The sequence below is a fragment of the Talpa europaea genome (assembly GCF_964194135.1).
Source record: "Talpa europaea genome assembly, chromosome: 3".
Taxonomy (NCBI): domain Eukaryota; kingdom Metazoa; phylum Chordata; class Mammalia; order Eulipotyphla; family Talpidae; genus Talpa; species Talpa europaea.
The window spans coordinates 102,458,064-102,477,234 of record NC_140069.1 but is presented as its reverse complement, the minus strand read 5'-3'; the positions used below and the strand labels follow the sequence as shown (position 1 = coordinate 102,477,234).

General features: G+C 44.0%; 2 protein-coding genes across 2 annotated transcripts in view; one reads left to right on the top strand and one right to left on the bottom strand.

Annotated features, from left to right (window-relative positions):
• The window catches only part of SCRN1 (secernin 1), a gene marked incomplete at both ends in the record, with an annotated part of 31,150 nt that extends 29,518 nt beyond the window's left edge, over positions 1-1,632 (top strand). The window contains one exon of the mRNA XM_084229866.1: positions 1,474-1,632. Coding sequence (XP_084085992.1) covers positions 1,474-1,632 — 159 coding nt within the window. The remainder of the gene's footprint in view (positions 1-1,473) is intronic.
• Positions 1,633-13,131: 11,499 nt separating this feature from the next.
• Positions 13,132-19,171, bottom strand: part of WIPF3 (WAS/WASL interacting protein family member 3) — a gene marked incomplete at both ends in the record, with an annotated part of 64,310 nt that continues 58,270 nt past the window's right edge. The window contains one exon of the mRNA XM_084230599.1: positions 13,132-13,232. Within this exon, the coding sequence (XP_084086725.1) occupies positions 13,132-13,232 (101 nt within the window). The remainder of the gene's footprint in view (positions 13,233-19,171) is intronic.

The following is a 19,171-nucleotide window of genomic DNA, read 5'->3' as shown; positions in this document are numbered from 1 at the left end:
ACATCAATTCAGACCTGAGAAATACCCATTCTGTGTTCCCTAGCACCCCAATATGTGCCCACAGCCCCCATTAGTGGTGCTGGTCATATAAAATCAAGCTTCTGTTTTGCTAAAGGAAGAAGGAAAGTTGTTGGATGCTCAGCTCCAACACAAGCATTTTATCAACAGCATGCCATAGGTTCTGTTTATCATAGAGAAACGACCCCTTTTAGGTAAATTGGTGCATTCATTGTGTGTAGACTGGGTCAGTTAATTTCTTTATATTTGGCATGGTGTGCTATAGAAAAGGTATATAAAGAAGGCAACAGCAGCAACTCCTGGTGAATTCAGATCATGTCTCCGAGAAGGGAGTTTCACTTTTTGTAGACTTGCTCTTTCATGCCACAGAGATGACCATTTTGACACAAAAAGCTGCACAGTGAGCTCCCATCTGTCTGCCCTGCCAGACCCTTCCCTGGAATCGTGATTGCCGCAGCTGCACTACACTGAATTTTCTCTAGGGCTGCTCAAATGAGCCTGTGCCAGTTCTGATTTTCTAGGTGGATAAGTAAGAGTAAAAATGTCACTCCTTGGTACTTGGTTTTATGGCTATTTGGCAAGTAGGAAGCAGAGGGTGATCTAGGACCATATGTTCCCAGCTGTAGTACTTACATTACAAAGACTTGAGACCGGTGAGTTCCCATAAACTTTGAAATTGAGATGTGATCGTTGGTTTGAGTCAAAGCTGTGTTAGAAAGTGGTGAGTGGTGGCGAGAGCAGCTTTTTCATTCTGAGATAAATTGGGCAAATGAGAAATTCTCATTGTCATCCATTATAAATGAATGGTTTCTACTTGGAAGAGGTGATCTCACCACAGGAAAAAAATAAAGCAGGGATAGACATGGCATGTGATTATTCCTTGATCTGTTTAGTCATTCAACAAACATTTATGAGCAGTGCCTACTATGTGCCAGGCATAGGAGGACAGAGATAAGCCTTGGTCCCACTCCCCAAGAACCAGTGTCTAATGGGCACAGAGGCAAGTGGACCAACCCTTACTAGATTGGGAGAGAATGACCATGACATTGTACTGCTGCAGCCCAGAGGAAAACTTCCAGAGACCTCATTATGGGTGCGAGCTGAACAAGCATTGACAGAGGGATGAGCCATGTAGACAGCAGGGTTGCCTTGCAGGGGCGAGGACTAACATGGGTTGGGGAATGCAATAATTGAGCTTGGAGAGAAGGGAGATGTGGGGGCATGACAAGAGGTGAGGCCAGCAAGAGCCTTGTATGTTACAAAGCGTCTTTCCTGAATGCCACTCAGGAATCAGAAGACAATGAGTTGCTGCCCGAGTATTTTAAAAGCAGAGCAGCGACATAGCCATGTTGATATTCTAGGATTCCGTGGCAGTCCTGCGGGAACAGATTGAATTCAATGGGTAGGACCACAGGGCCTATTGCCATGACCCCCACATTTTTTGTCCTTCCTCAGGAGCAAGGTCACAAGCTGAGGAAGACCATGCTGGAACTAGAGAAGCAAGGCTTGGAAGCCATGGAAGAAATCCTCACCAGCTCTGACCCCCTGGACCCCACTGAAGTGGGGGATCTTTTCTATGACTGTGTTGACACGGAGATTAAGTTCTTTAAGTGAAGTAAGCATTCCTTTCCCCCTTCTTATTTAACTTTCCCACCTTACTAAGTTACCAGCAAGACAAACCACTCTCCTGTTTGAGTAAAATGAGAAAGTTCAGATGTGGTCTCTTTTTCTGAAGCCAAATTGAACTGTTCACTTGTGTTCTGCCTTGAATCTCAAAATGCCCCCTTCTGCACTGTAGAGCCCCTTCCTTTGCAATGTAACATGTATCCCATTTGCCTGTTGTTTGAACATCTGACTAATTGTGGATTTTAAGCTGCTATTATTGTGTTTCAGTGACAATGGGCACATTAGCCTTTCCACAGGATGAGAGTTCACCAAGCTTTGAAAGACATACTCCACAGCACTCAGTTTTGGGGCAAAGTAGTCTTTTGAAATCTTACTGTTTTTCTCAGTAACAGTTTCTTTCAGGTTAACAGACGCCATTTCTTTGTCTGCCCAGGCCTCTTGGGTGTGTACTCAAGGGAGAAGCTTTAGGGTGTTTAGTCCAGGGAGAAGCTCCCTGGCCTCCCTTGCCTTGTGAGCATGCCTGCGGTGAACAATGTTTCTGGGCAAGTCTTCTGAGGGGCAAAACCAGTGAGAAAGGATAAAGGCGACGCCCCTTGGGTTCCAGCTCCACCCCCATCTTCTGATCCTGAAGATCTCTTGTGCACTGTGCCTGTGTGAGGTGGCGAGGTGCGCCCACAGACTGCTTACTGGGGCAGGAGAGCTGGTCTCCATGTGAACAGGGACCTGCCCACTCTGGAGGTGCAGAGGCAGCCATACCAGGGACTTCCTGAATCTCCCTAAGGACACGGCTGCTTACCCTGCACAGCAGCACACCCATCCCCTGGAGGAGGCCCCATGGAGAAAAGATCCTAGGCCTGGTTACTGCCATCTAGTTTAGGATTAATTAAAAGGCTCTATGGCATAGTTCCACGCCATAAAGCTGCGGCTCTCTCAGCTAATGAGGGAAAGAAAAGGAAAAGCTCTTGACTATTTAGATTCCAGTTAAAGTAGCTGGAGTCCGGGCAGCCACTGCGTTATCTCAGCAGAGAGGCTTCCATTACACTGATTTGTTTCTAGTGTTGTGTACACATGAAGGATTTGACTTACCAGCAGAGCATAGAAAAGCATCAAAGACCAGATGGGCTCAGTACCGGGAAGATAGAGGCCAAGGAGGTGACAGATGGCTGTAGAGGCATTTCGCTCCAGGGTAATAATCCAGCCCCCAGCTTTCCTGCCCAGCCCATTACTTCCCACAAAGCTATGCAGGAAGCATCTGACTTCCCTGGTCTGTCCCCTTATTCCTCACGTCCCAGGTTTTCCAGTGGCTACCTTCAAACTGGCTGGAGTGAGCGAGTATAGGGTGGCTTACCTCCAGCTACTGAATCCCTCAAACACTCTTGAAATGGACCGGAGGCAGAGCTGATAATAAAAGAGTATGTTAGTATGGCAGCTAGTGAGAGAGCAGCCACTGAATCACTCCAGCCTCCCTGGTGCCATTGGGGCCTAAGCATGCTTCATCATTGATAGGAATTTTCAAATGGAAATACTGTGCATGTCAGTAGTCTTGGAAGGGATTTAGCAGTACTGTGTCACAGCCCCTGAGAGCTGGAAGGGACTGGGCCCCATTCCCAGATGTGGACACTGAAGCTCTTTCTTTTTTCCCTCTGCCAACTTTCCTTTGAAAGTATAGCTAATGAGAACACCATGAGTGTTTTGCCTGGCAGTCTTGTAATTTTGTATGTAATACCACTAGCTACAATGGCGAGAGATGAGATTATCAGAGCTGATAAAGTAACAGCAGCCAGGTATGGTGGCTTGTAGTTGCTGAGTTTTCTTCAGGTTTGGCCTGGGCTTTCCTTGTTGATGAACTTAGGATCTCCTCATAGGTGGGACAGTCCTGAGAATGTCTGTCTATAGCTGCTAATTGGGGAACTTGGAGGATGATGTAGTAACCTCATCCCCTCTTATAAATAACCTACTGGTGGTTATTTAAAATAAGATGGTGCAGAAAGTCACTCTAAACTTTTGCCATATGGCTTCATCTTTTTCTATTATGGAAACATTTCATCAGATCTTACATGCCTGAGATACCCCACGTGATTATGGGTTTGGTCAAAAGTGTTTAGTGAGAATAAATTACACAGAAACCAGCTTTCATTATTATGGGCCAAACAAAGGTCATACAGACCCAGCCAGTTTTATGCCATTGCCCAGCCATTGTGCACTGGGAAACACAATGGCTACTTCTGTTAGGGGTCATTGACCTTGGTCCAGCACCCAAGAGAAGAGCCAACCCTCTCTGAGTTGACTTGACAATTGTGATGCCCCTATCTCACCACTAGCGGGCATAGCAGCCCTCCCTGGCAGAAGCTGACTGGCGCTGGAAGCTTCCACTAGGTGTGGAGGTGGTCTAGGAGAGTGAAACCTAGGTGGCCGCAGTTGCTGGATTCTTGGTGTAATGGGACATGTGGGGAAAGACGACAACTAGAGCGAGCAAGAAATCTGCTAGTGTGGCTGCACTCATTTATAGTGACTTTAATCTACTTAACAGCTTGACATTCATTGTTGGATTTCGAAGAGGTTGTTTGGGGATGTTTGTTTTTAAACACTCTAGCAGACTTTGCTTTGAAAAATGCTTATTATGACATGGATAATTTCTTGACCGGGGTTGCTTTTCTAGAGGCAATTGGAGGGAAATAAATATTCAAGATGAACTAGGAAAATAATGTTTAAAGGTCACAGTGTGTAAGTAGCTTCTTAAAAACCATTTGTGTATCCATTAGGACTTGGGGGTGGGGGGGCGTGTGCATGCTTTGTGCAGAAAGAAGACATAGCCATAAAGGACAGACTCTCTCTCCCGTTCCCGTGACCCATAACTAAGCATACCCTAGTTAGTCTTGTCTTGTAGATGGAAGTTACCATAGATCAAGACAGCCCCAAACTCCAGGGAGTGGGGGGGACGGGAGGAGGGCAGAGATTGAAGGAAAAGTAAATTAGTAAAGCAGAAGGTAGTACTTGTTCATTCTTGGAGATGGTTTGGAACTTTAGGTAGAATAAGGATAGATTTGATCCTAGGGCAATTCTTTAGTGACCAATAACATAAGCCACGTGTATTAGCGTCTTACAAGCTAACAGAGCAGGTGCGTGCGTACTAGGTATTAGCAGGGGATTCCTTCCCTACTGGAGGAACCTTAGGTATAAAAGATAATAAACAACCAGGCAAACTACTTTGCTCCCTAACTGATGTGGTCCCACATCCAGTGTGTGTGATGCAGCCCTTCCCTTGGGGAAGCCAGGTGGGACCAGCACCACCTGCACTGTTGTGTGAAGGGCCCACTGCCATTTCTGGGGAAGCTTGTTAGCTGAGCTCTCAGCTTTAGGAGGGAAGCACATGAGGAAGGCAAGAGAGAGCTCACTGGCTGACCATTCTTGTGGAGGGGGCAGGGGCACGTCTCTCTCTCTCACACACACCACAAGCACACACGCACACACACTTGCTCTCCCTGCACCACCTGTGCTTCCCTGTGGCCGGGGTGTTTTGTTCCACACCATCTGAAATTCCCTCCCATGGTTTGTGTCAAAATGTGTTTGATCTGATTGATTTCAAACACCCCTGAATGTCACGTGCAGATTTCTTATGGGAACAAATAAGTACAAGTTTGCAGTCACATTGTGACAAGTTAAATGTGTGAGCTGGAAGATGCTCTTAGCAGGGAATAAAGAGTCTTTCTGTTTCCTGCCATGGAAACTGACCATGTAGTCTTAACAGTCTTTTGTACAAAATCTACCAACCAGATAACTTCCCCATCTAGTGCTTGCCCTTGAAATTGTCTCTACACACTGAGTATACAATAAAAAATGCTAAAATTCATGTCTGCGTGGCTTCTTCTATCTTCTTTTTCATGAATAAATGTGAACATCAGGCATAAATGTATGAAAGGGGGTGTTTTTTAGACTGGAATTTTCAGAAAACCGAATCAGCACCATCTGTGAATAAATATGCTCTTTAAGGATAAGCAAAAAAACCACAATGAGATACCCCTTCACACCCATCAGCATGGCTACTATCAAAAAACCAGGCAGGATCAAGTGTGGCTGAGGATGTGCACTGATAGTAGGGGTGGAAAATGGTACAGCCTCTGTGAAAAACAGTATGACCATTCCTCCAAAAATTAAAAATGGAATTAGCATTTAATCTTGCAATTTGGAGTATATACTTAAAATAATTGAGGGTGTACATGTAGGGCCTCCCCGGTGGTGCAACGGGTTGAGTACAGCTCTGTCAAGCTGTCTGCAGCCTCCGCAGCGCCGGTTTGATTCCTGGCTGGCCAGGGAGATTCCCAAATGGTGCGGCAGACCTCTCCTGTCTCGCCCACTGCTCCCCTCATCAGTGCTTCCGTTCCGTCTGCCTGTTCTGCTCCCCGCTCTGTCTCTGGTGAATCCTCTCACCACCCCCCCACACACACCTCTGGCCTGTACCCCAGCTCTTGTATAAAATAAAAAGAATAAATCTTTAAAAAAAACCACAACAAATTGGTATATGTACCTACAATGGAATATTACTCAGCCTTAAGCAGGAAGGAAATTCTAACACATACAACATCATAGATGAAACTTGAGGACATTGTGCTAAGGGATTGAGTCTCCAAAAGTCAAATAGTATGTGATTCCACTTATATGTGGTACCAAAAATAGTCAGACTCCTATGGACAGGAAGTAGAAGGGTGGCCAGGGGCTAGGGTGGGAGGGGAATGGGGAGCCCTTTTTAATGGGTGTAGAGTTTAAGTTTTCCAAGATGATAGGCCTTCTGCAGAGTGTTTACACAACAATGTGAATATGCCTATCACTGCCAAACTGTACACTTAAAAGTGGTGAAGGTGGTAAATTTTCTGTTACATGTATTTTACCATAATTAAAAAAAATAAAAACCAAAAATCATATTAGAAACAGTAATCTAGAGCACAGAATGACGGATGCCATTGATGCCAAGCATGTGTAAAGCCATGCAGCCCCAGAAGAGGGCACGGGGACAGGATACCCCTTGAGTAACCAGCTACCTCTCTTCACACTTGCAGCCTGGATGTCCCAGGATGCTTCTGTGATTCTGACTCCTCCATGTCAGGCAAAATGCAGCTGAATGTCTTATTCATGAAAACAGGACATAGTCGCTGGTAGACAAGGTCAAAGTAGGCAGCTGCCCCACTTATATGACAAGGAACTAACTCTTTAAACTTTAGTCCCACCTTCTTTCCCCCCATAAACATAATAGCTTCCTGCAAAGCTCCAATAGTGACAGAGTGTGTATTAGTTTCCTAGGCCTGCTATAGCAACGTACCAAATTTCTGTGGTGTATGTAAACAACAGAAATGTATTGCCCCACAGTTCTGGAAGCTAGGAGTCCAAGATCAAGGCTTTTGGCAGTTGATTTTATGTTACATGTATTTTACCGAAGGCTGTGAGGAAGAATCCATGTGCCTCGCCTGGCTTCTTGGGGGTTGCTGGCAGTCTCCAGTATTTCTTAGCCTATAGAAGCATCACTTCAATCTCTGTCTTCATCTTCATGTATTGTTCTCTGGTGTCAGTATCTGTGTCCAAATATCCCCTTTTATCAAGTCATATTGGGGGGAGCTGTGGTTCACTATTTTCAGTATGACCTCATCTAAACTAACCTCCACACACCCTATTTATGTATTATGCCTCCAAATACTTCATTTTTAATTTATTTTTACACCATTGTTCATTTTTGTATCATGTTTGATTTCTACCCTCAGGTGTAACCCCCATAAAATTCCCACCCCCAAAATCACCTGTGAACTTTTACCATAGTCCCTTGTGTTCCTCTCTCCAAAAACCCTATTTAATATGTGACATTATGAAGTACTGGGGGTTAGTACTTCAGCATATGAATTTCTGGAAGATGTAGTTTAACCCATACAGAACAGATTCATGCAGGATGCCAACATCCCCTGGGGCAAGGAACTTGCTTTTGGCCCTCAACCTTTCCCGTTCAGTTACTACCTTACCCCTCTAGGTACCACCTCTCTCACCCTTATCTCCTTAAGGGGTGCCTAAGATTATAGCCACTTCACCACCCTCCACAGTCTAGGATTTGAGGTTCATTATCTGCTTTAATTATTTGGGGCCTTGGGTTTCCTTCTTTACTCAATCTGACCCTTTTGGTCATTGAAAATCTTATCTGGGGCCTCCCCTGGTGGCGCAGTTGTTGATGGCTGGGCTGCGAAGCTGCCTACAGCCTGTGCAGCGCCAGTTCGGTCCCAGGCGAGGGTCCCACATGGCACGCAGACCTCTCCTGCTGCACCCACTGCTCCCCTCAGCAGTTTGTTTCATCAGTCTGCCTGTTCTGTTCTGGCTCTGGTGAATTCTCTCACCGTCCCGTGCTTCTGACTGTACCCAGTGCTTGTATAAATAAATAAATAAATCTTAAAAAAAAAAAAAAAGGAAATCTTATCTGTACTTTTACTATTAAGAGAGAAGATAAGTCTTTAATTCAGATGCAAAATGTGTAGCAGCTAACTTTAAAATTATTTTCTAGATGTGATTTATTTAGGGAACATCTATGAATCTTAATTACTGCTCTCTCCTTGCTATCCAACAAAGGAGCTAGTAGAGTGAGGCCTGAGCAGCTCAGCAAACACCTAAGTGCCCGGATGCAGCTGGCACGAGCTCTGCTAGCAGCTGAGCACAGGGTGGACCAGAGTGTGGCTGGGCCAGCACGTGGGGCTGCTGTGACCATAAGCTGAAGGGCTTGCCTTGGTGTTTTGTCACTGAACCGTCACCACTGTGTGCTTGGGTACATTATTTATGCCCCCACTCACGAAGGATGCCGATTTATAAATGAGGCACAAACTGGTTAATTTTCTGCCCCAAACATGTCAGAGGCAAAACAGAGACTTAGATCTCTGTTTGCCCCTAAGTCTGTTTACTTAGCAAGCAAACCTCATGGACCGTCCCAAACCATATTCCAAAGAGAGCACCTAAAAACACTGCAATGGAGATCAAGATAACACTGCTCCATATAGGTGATTTTTCGGAGGGGGCTGCTAAATTGTGTGTGTGTGGAGTGGGTGGGGGGCTTGCTAAGTGCCCTTTAGGTTGAAAGTTGTTTCAATGTTAAACAAGTTAGAGGTTTTTATAAGCAACCCTCTCTGCTTATTTTATAGTGATAAAACTGAATAGAGTGTTATGTGCTTTTAAATAATGAGTGTGGAAGTTTCCCCCTCTTCCCCTTAAATACCCATTTCTTAAAATATCCTAAACTAATGGAGTAAACCCAGGAAAACATGCAGTTAGAAATGAACTCAAAAAAGAAAGCCCTTGAATGTAGCACAGCATGTTAAGGCACACCTTTGAATGTCAGTCTCAGAAGTCCTTCTAATCCTTAAAAATGGTTGGTTTACACTGCACTGGTGACCGCCGATGGGTTTTAACAAGGACACGACCGGAAATATCTCCACTTACTAAAGTTTATTAGGTACAAAGAAATGAATCTGCAGAGGGAGCATCAATAAATATGAAATACATGTGAAACTCACAGACGACAGTGTGACTGAGAATGGGGGAGAGAGTAGGGGCGCCATGACTTGCTGCCTCTACATAGGAGTTCATGGTCAAGGGGTTAAATCTTTGTCCTGCCAGAGGAACACGATCAAAGGGCATGAATCCAGTGATGGTCTCGAGGAGAGATATGGAGCCAGATTCCTGAGATTTTTCCCTAATTGTGATTTTTGGTTTCTTCTCATTTCTTCCCTCTGTCCCTGAACAGTTTTATTTTTAATTTCTATCCCAGGGGTGTGGAACATGAATTTATAAACATCTCATCAGGGCACAGGATCTACTCTGAAGGTGGGATGGCCTCTGTTTGGGGCTTCTAAATCACGATAATTAAAACTCCATAATTATTTTATACAACTGGGAGTTAGAATGGATACGTTAGCATAAAGAAATCCTGACCTTTCAGAACCTTCTAGAACCAATAAAAAAAAAAAAAATGTCAGCTATGCCCAGAGCTGATGATCTGCAAATGCTTCTTTTCAATTGATTTAGCTATTTCTGCTGATTTATTCCCCTGGGAAGGGATTTGACCTGGCACAGTCACTTCTGTCTGGAATGTGAATGCAGGACACCACCTAAATCTTTCCTCTGCAGAGCAGCGAGGCGGAAGCAGTAGTATTTACAAAACCCTCCCAGTTGTCACCCTGGGCTTGGTAGCTCGGTCTGGGCATGTCACTCAGGTGTGAACACATTCCAAAGGAAACATACTCTTCACTGCACTTCCTCCCTAATTTCCTTTTATCTGCAGCTATTCTGAACATAGCCCAGGGAATACTGTTTCCTTGTTTTCTCTGTTTCTCTGTTACCACCTTGCCCTCCTGGGATGGAGAGTATCTGGGGTGAGACACAAGAAAACACATACTTCCATTCCCTTGCCAGTGCAAGAAAGACAGTGTGTGAGCACAGTCACAGTCAGCCCTGACCCTCCACATTCAGGGGGACTGAATTTGCCCCCCCTTACCTCCCCAGGAGTGGGAGCTCTCAGATCCCTAAGGTGCTGGTTAGCACAGAGAGGAACTAGGTTTTGCCTGACAGGTGGTTCCTGGCTTCCTAAGGAAGGGGGTAAGAAACCAGATATTTGAGGCAGATAATTCACAATATATTTTGCTATATCTTTTTCATGCCATATTTTTACAGAAATCCTGCATTTGGGAGAAAATAAGACCTCTGAGATAGAGTTAGTAATTTATTATGAAAAGGAGTTGTGTATATTTCTAACTTGCAAGGAAAATGCCAAAATCTCATAAATCTCACCTCAGCCAGCTGGGCTGGGGCTGGAGGCTCAGAGGGGACAGGAGGAAGTCACGGAGACTTGGGCCCGAGGGGCACTGTAAACAGTAAGAGCATTGGCTACTTGTAGGATCATTCAGTTACAAAAGGAGTCTTGTGGTCAGCACTGGAGGGACCAAGCCCGTCCTTGCCTTTGTTCTGTACTATATTTACATTAGGCAGCAAGAAAAAAAATCCCTGTACTGCAAAAAGGAAGCGAGACTTGGCATCTCGTTCACTGGAGGCTGCGTGGCTTTCAGGGTGTGGGGACACACTACTCTCTGAGCTGCGTCATTATAAGGCATTATTTGGTTTGACTGTGGTTGGTGCAATGAGAATATAAAATCATGCCAATAAGAAGCCGTCGTGGATACTATGACTTTGGGATTACCTGCAAACTAAGAGCTCTTCTCAGAATGGTTCAGTATCTAGGAAGGGCCAGCCCGCACGTGTATATACAGTCTTGGAGTGGACTCCCAGTGGGGACAGGGCTCTGTATGTATTGACAGACAAATGTCAAGATGCACTTAAAAAATGGAGAAATGGTATCTTTTCAAAAATTACTTAAATAAAAGTCGACTAGAATACTGATTTAAAGCCTGTGCAAACCACGTATTTACAATAAATAAAAGCTCCATGCAGAGCCTGCATGTCAGCTGAATCACACGTTGAGTATGGTGGGTCCAGACACGTCTTCCCAGGGATGCCCATCCTGTACCGCAACCCAGGTCCCCCCAGGGCCTTGGCTTCATCTGTCTTCTCACCGGAGTGTCTTTAGACATAACTGTGGAAACACGACAACATTACCAGGTGGGGTGAGAAGACTCCTTGCACGTCAACAATCCACCCTCAGCAGAAGGCTGCCAGGGCCGATGGTGCCATCAGGTGCAAGTTGCTGATTTTTTTCCAGGGGGTCATGGGTAAAGAGGGGATGAAATGGGACATGTAGTTGGTGAATGTGGGCCCTCATGGCATATTATAAACATTTATAGGACTGAATACCAGTAGATTCACGTGGCAGAAAGCCCAGGTAATGCAAAGAACTTGCTGGAGATGCTAAGACAAGGCAATGGAGAAAAGAGAAGGGCCCCAGGTCTGCAGCTCAGGGCTCCCACCAGGCACCGATTCCTTGGGACCTTAAAGACGAGAGCTCCTCTGTTTGCCATCTGTATGACCTAGTGATTTCTCTGGGCAGTTGTTCCTGGTGCCACAAAGGGAAGATGAATGGAGATGGTATCCAGTTAGACAAAAAGAAGATCTTGACTATGGAATGCCCAAGAGAGACCTTACAATCCATCCTTGACCAGACATTTATGGGCAGGGATAACAAATGCCAATTGTAGGTGATTTGGAGTATGTGTTTGCTAGGAAGTGAAGGACCAGACCCAATTTCAACATGCTTGTCACGTCTGAAGGTGAGGGTGACTCCTGGCCTATAGCTTCTAACATGTCAGGAAAAGCACTGGACTTAGCACTGGACAAGAAGTCAGAGGTTTGGGCACGTGACCATGGGTCACCCCTGGATCCTGGTTTTCTCTTCCAAAAAAGTGGCAGGAAATGTATCTCTCTAGTTTATATAACAGGGCTACTAAAGGATCAAATGAGAGAACATATGCAAGTTATCTGAAAAACATAGTCACATAATGTAGGGACCATTGTTAGGATTATTTCTGTATTTTCCTGATCACAGGAATAATGTATTCATTGTAGAAAATTCAGAAGTTTCAGAAATGCATTAGGATGAATGTAAAAATCATTTATAATCTCCCAGAGAGACTGCCTGTCAACAATTCTTTGCATATTCGTCCTGCCTTCTTTTTCCTGTGCACATACACTTCTTACCTGCTGTTAGGCACTCAGTTTGAACCTGTGATGATGAGAATGGCCTCTGCAACTTTTGAATTAGTCATGGTTAGAAAAGGAGGTGTGTGTGCTAGTCACCTCCCTATTTATGGCACTTGCCTTGAGGATCCATAGACCCCCAGAAGGGCCCAAATGAAGACTGAAACAGAGCCAGACGAGGACAAAATGTTTTGTTTTCAAAGAAAAAAGGGCCTTTAAAGATGAGACTACGATGCACAGTGAGAGACATGGGAGAGATGTTATCCCCGCCCAGGTGAGGAAACACAGCACCCGTGGCTGGAGGTGGAAGGAGGGTGTTTCATCAAAGACTGCCTTGTCACACAGGCACCCATCTGGCTTCCCTCCCAGTTCTGTCAATCTCCTCTAACCACCAGGACTCGAACTATGACTAAATTTAACCAAAATAAATTATAATATTGATGGGGAGAAAAAAACCTCAAGGGTGCTATGAGAAATCATGTATTCTCTAGATGAGAGAGAACACTCAACTGAGAATTTTTCTCTCAGGCTTCTCAAGTCATCAGAGCAAGGAAAGAATGGGAAGTAAATGGGGTAACTGTTGTTGATCCATCCCAAAGGGGTACTGAGTTGCCAACTTTTGGAATTGGTGGTGATTCCAGAGGAGCCCCCCTTTCACTCTTTGGATTTTGAAGCTGTGACTGTTTCATTCTGACTAGAAACAAAGTACACCAAAATGGCTTTCCCTGAGGAAAAAAAGAGTCTGAGGAGAAATGTTAAGTGGCTAAAGGAGAACGCGTACACTCAACAGGTCTGTGCTCCCTGAGGAGATTCCTGGTTTTACATTCAGACACCCGAGGGACACATTACCTGAGAATTTCTGCCTTTGATGTCATCGGAGCTGGGCCCAGTGGCCTCGGCTTGGAGCCAGGGACCAGGTGCACGGCCTGAAAGAAATAGGAACACTCTCACTATCGACTGGCTGTGGACTGGCTGTGCACACGTCACGAGAAATTCTGGCTGGACAGGCAATGAGAGGCACAGCACAGAGCCCAGGGGAACATGAGCCCGTCAACCTGAGACCATCAGGCTCCTGGCCTGTGGCCATTTGTTTCCACCCACCATTTCTGTGTCACAGGCGGTGGCTACACAGGTGTGGGCACATCACTGGGGAGGAGCACAGGTCTGAGGGCTGTCACCTAAACACGTGTGGGAGCTTCTTAGCGCAAAACATAACCGTCTCCAGACACCTCACTTAATCCAGCACCCAGATATGCCAACCACCCTGCAGGAGCTGGTTAAAAAGGAGTGAAGAATAAGTAACTGCTGACTTAAATTAGGCTCTGTCCATGATGAGTCAACTCCTTCCCTAATCTGTTAAAATATTACACAGGTTACATTTAAGTATATTCTCACTAAAAATGTAAAGAAAAATACCAGATGGTCTCACTCATAGCAGGAATTTAGAAAACCTAAATAAGGGACCAGGAAAAAGACTAATTATAATAAAGTAAAAATCAAAATCAACAAGCAACTATAAACCAGAGATGCACTGTGGAGGGGGGAGGAGGGAGTGGGATCAAAGCAAGTGGGGGTGGGAATTGTATGGGGACTATAACCAAGATGAAAATGCATTCATTGTGCAAAAATGAAAAATGATGTAAAAAACATATAAAATAAAAATAATAATAATAAAAAAATAACAACAATAACAAAAACACAGAAGACCACAGGGGATAATCACTGCACCTAATGTGCCTCTTCTCTGTCTATCCTTCCTTCTAACCCCCATTCCATACCCCTCCAACCTCATCACCTGTTAATAAATACCACTTGTGTTTATTCACCTAGATGTTTTCTTTTTGACATTTACTTACATCTATGTATGTATACTCAGATATGTGCTTTGGTTGGTAGAGCCAAGTTTTAAATCCACATCCTCACGCATCCCAGAACCTTTCCTGAGTGAGGTCATCATGAGGTCCCTGGCACTAGACTTTGCATTTGGCACTAGACTTTTCTGCCCTGTCTCTGTCATGAGCTAGTTATTCAAGAACTTCTTTCCCAAACCCTCTGAACAATTAGGACTGCTGTGTTACTTATAAAGCAAAATGAAAGCAGAAATATTCATCAGAGATTATTTATAACTGAAAAACTGAAACCACCTGTGTTCAACAAAAGTGTTGAGGAAATCTAGGGTTCACTATCATACGATAGAGTACTAAACAGTTGTTTGAAGGTTTATAAAAACTCAATTTGGGTTGTTTGTAATGTAGAAGAACAAAGCTGGCTAGAAATTATATAAATAGAATGACCTCAAGTACTCTCAAAATTCATTAAAAATGGCAGTAATATATATACGGAATTGTTTCCTCCCAGATGATAGGATTACTATTTTTTTAAACCTCAACAAATACTTTACAAGTTTTCTACTATGAACATATAAATCATCTTAAGAATCTTTTAAAGTAAGGGACAGTTTTTAAAATGAACTACCACACAGAAGTAACTTATAAAACTTTGACTTATAAAGCATTAACCAAGTGGGCACAGTAATCTTCATTAAAACACTTTTAAAATTAATGAGTGCAATTGCTCTAGGATAAAGATATTTTCAGGCAAATGACACGAGGAGTGGTGAATTTTCTGCAAGTTTATTACTTATGTAAAAAGACACTGAAATATCTAATTCCACGTGGCAGTATGGCCTTGAAATTACTGTTCTTAGATTTAAGAAAGTTCTGTCTGCTACACAGAAGACCCCCTTTAGGCTAGAATTTCCTAATTGGGTTTTGTTAACATTTTGGGCTGGGTAATTCTTTGTAGTGGGGCTGCGTGTGTTGCAGGTTATTTAAGAGCTAGTAGTGCACCCCCAAGTCCCAGACTCTTTGTAACAACAGAAAGGTCTCCAGACAATGCCAAATGTCCCCTGAGGGGCAAATCTGCCCCTATTTGAGAGTTACTAGGCAATAAAATAGGCATCTTCATAGGAAAGCAGTTCCTACTAGTGTTCAGAAATATGACTGGAAATCACTGCTGAGATAAAGGAGAATAATTTCTTCATAAAATAGAAAGGCAAGCTCTGCATCCTGATATTGAAGAAATTTCACTGCTTCTAGAAGTGAATAGCCAAGATTTAGTGAGGGTTACCCAGGGCGATTTTAATCCAATTATCCCTTTAGAAAATTTTCCTTTACGAGATGCCATGATAATCTCTTAGAATTCAAAAAGTATTTTTGAATATGTTGAAATAGTTCTCACATGGAATGGCTTCCCATAGAAGAGCATTCCAGATTCACTAAAAATAGTGCAAGGTTAGTAAGAAATCTCTCTTGCACTTCTGTCCGATCACAGGTACCTATTGCATTCACAGTGCAGCCAGATGATGCCATGGAGCAAACCTGACATGAGAGCCTGCTCTGAACCAAGGGGCCTGAAGAAGAAGCAGAGAGAGGCCCGGGAGCTAAGTTGGCTTCCAACTTTATTTTTTTGTCATTTGTAAGCCAAGTCAGTCCTGTACCTTTTCCCAGGAGCAAAGATATTTTCATGTCAGAAAAGAAAGTCTACTCTGCAGCCAAGAGGATAAATTCTTCAGGACTTGGAGAATGTCCAAAAAGGAATCACAGACTTGGCCTCCATTAAAGCTGGGTCTCTTTGTGAGTCTCCCAGAACTCCTGCCTGCCTTGGAGTACAGTCCCTGTGGGCTGTGGCGGGTCTGGGTGAGGAGACAGATGGAATCTGAGAAGGACCAGCACTCTTGCCTCTGGGTCAACCTTTGGGTTTATACCTGGGTCTCTCCAAGATGTCTTCCATAAACATAAGATGGAGAGCAGCAAGGTAAGAAGCAGAGAGCACCAGACTTGGAGCAAAGAACCTCAGCTCCAGCCTCAGCTTTGCCAACCAGCTGTGACCAAGGCAGGCCATGCTACTTCTGCTTTGGTTTCTTCAGCTGTACATGAAAGGGTTGGGCTGGGTAACCTCAAAGGACCTTTTAGCTCTAACACAGAGAGGCCTCTCATAATCTCTCAGTACAGGAAATAACAGGTTTCCTGGAAATGGTGATTCGAGTAGCTGCCAGAACTAAACCTTAGAAATTACATATCAGGCCTTCCTTCTCCTTCTCCATGGTCACTGTCAGAGTTGAGGGTGGTATGAGAGACCCACATTCCTTCCTCAGCCACATCCTACTTGCAGAGAACTCAGAGAGGGCATCTACAGACCACTGGCCCTCCCCTCCCCTCCACAGATGCTCAGACCAGCATATTTTCTCCCCCAGTCATTTGGAATTTTATAATTAGTTTTTGTGACCATTAAAAGTAATTTATGCTTGGGCCTCCCCGGTGGCACAGCGGTTGAGCGCTGGGTTGCAAAGCTGCCTGCAGCCTCTGCAGTGCCGGTTCGATCCCCGGCCGCTGGGCAAGGGTCCCACATGGCGCACAGACCTCTCCTGCCGCCTGCTGCTCCCCTCAGCAGTGTACTTCGTTACTCTGCCTGTTCTGCTCTCCGCTCTGATTCTGGTGAATTCTCTCACCGTCCTGTGCTTCTGACTATACCCAGTGCTTGTATAAATAAACAAATAAATCTTTAAAAAAAAAGTAATTTATGCTTATTATAGAAAACCTGGACATAATAATAAAGCATAAATAAGATAAAAAAACACTTGGCATCCCATGTCTGAGTGATAACCATGTTTACTACTTTAGTGGATGTATTTCTACCCCTTCTCTATTCTCTTTGTCAGCTTTTCTGTCCCCTTTGCCACATAGATTCACAAAATCATTTTCCCCCACAAAATTCAGTGTACTAAATTTTAGTGTACTTTTCTTTTCACTTCTCAAGGTAACATTAACATTTCCCTATGTCACTAAATACTCAACATGTTTTTAATAGTTGCATAGCGTTCCATTCTGCCTTAATTTATTTAACATGATGGTTGGAGATGTGTGTTGCTTCCAAATTTTTTACCTGGTAAGCAATATACATATATATATTATATATATATAATATATATATTATATATATGGACATTTTGCTTATTAATTCACTGGAGGATTCTGAGCGTTGGGAGCCCTGACTGGACTGGGCCTTAGATGGATGACTCTGGCTGCGGTGCAGACCAGAGCAGCCTGCTGGAAGGTTTCTGCAGAATCCAGATGAGCAATGACAGTGGCTTAGGCCAGAGTGATAGTGGCAGCTGAGGGCAGAGAGATCACATTGGGGATGCTTTTCAAAGGAAGAGGCCCCAGAGTTAATTGATAAATTGGATGTGGAACAGAAGAAAAAGAAAGATGTCAAGGGTGACTCCAAGGTTTGAGGTGTAACAAAAATGCAGGAGCAGTGAGCATGTGGTGGAAAGAGAGAGGAGGCAGGACTGTCAGAAAAATCTAAGTGAAGAATTGCTTCAGGATCAGAAGGAGGGAAGGAAGGAGCGCAGGGGACTGTGGTGATGATGCACAGGTGAATTGGTGGAGGAAATTCTGTGGACCTATCCCTGGGAAAAGCAAATGTTGTTTAAAAAGGAACAGTGATATAAAAATATAAATAAATTAAAAAAAAAACAAAGCATGAAACAACAACAAAAAAAAAATAGAAGGAAAAAAAAAAAGGTGGCAGAATGGACTGCTGCTAAGACCCCTTAATCTGGCAGTGTGGGTCCATGGCGCCTAAGAGGACAGGAGGAGAGGCCGTGGAGGCTGCTGACTGTAAAGAGGAGTGGAGAAATGGCCCAGGGGTCAGAGGAGGTCAAGGGGGGTATTTTATAGATATTGCAGTATTTTTATGGGTTAGAAATAACCTGGAAAGACAAGGAATGTTGGAAAGAGACCGGGATGCTAGAAGCAGCTTATGAAGGGGTGTAGCTGATGGTACTGATCATGCTGAGGTAAGCAGCCTGGGGCAGAGATTCTTTCTTCTCAGCTACCCTCATGGGTAATAAAGACCATCACCAGCACTGTGAACTGATTCTCTCAATCTTGGGACAGCTATTGCATTGATTTTTTTTTTAAAGATTTACTTATTTATGCATACAAGAACTGGGGTACAGGCCAGAGGTGTGGAGGGTGAGAGGATTCACCAGAGACAGAGTGGGGAGCAGAACAGGCAGATTGAAATACACTGCTGAGGGGAGCAGCAGGAGAGTCAGGAGAGTTCTGCTGCGCCATGTGGGTCTTCTCCCTGGCTGGGGATCGAACTTGTGCTATAGTGGCTGCCAACAGCTTGACAGCACTGACATTTAACCCCTTGTGCCACCAGGGAAGCCCTATTGGTTGATTTTTATGACATGAACTACCCAGTTTAGTTCAGGTGACTGCGACATCTGAGGGGAAAGTTTCCTGGTTTATGGAGATGATGGTGGTTAGTTTTACTTGAAGGATAAAGCAACTCCTTTTTAAAATAGGACTTGGACCACAATGAGATACCACTTCACACCAAACATATTATTTTTTAAAAAAAAACTACCTTAAGAGCACCAGAATATATCAGACAACTATTGTCATCCTTGAAAACAGACATCAGAGAAAACACATACGTACTAGGAGACTTCAACACACCACTATCTACAATGGATAGATCGAGACAAAAAATAAGTAAAGACACTAAAGCTCTAAATAAGGATCTAGAACACTTGGGCTTAACAGACATCTATAGAATACTAAACCCAAAAAAATCTGAGTACACATTTTTCTCAAGCGCACACGGATCATTCTCCAGGATCGATCACATACTGGGACACAAGACAAACATCAACAGATACACCAAGATTGAAATCATACCAACCATCTTTTCTGACCATGAAGGCATCAAACTAGAAGTAAACCATAAAAAGAAGGCAAGGAACTCTCCAACCTCATGGAGATTGAAACCCACACTACTGGAAGACCACTGG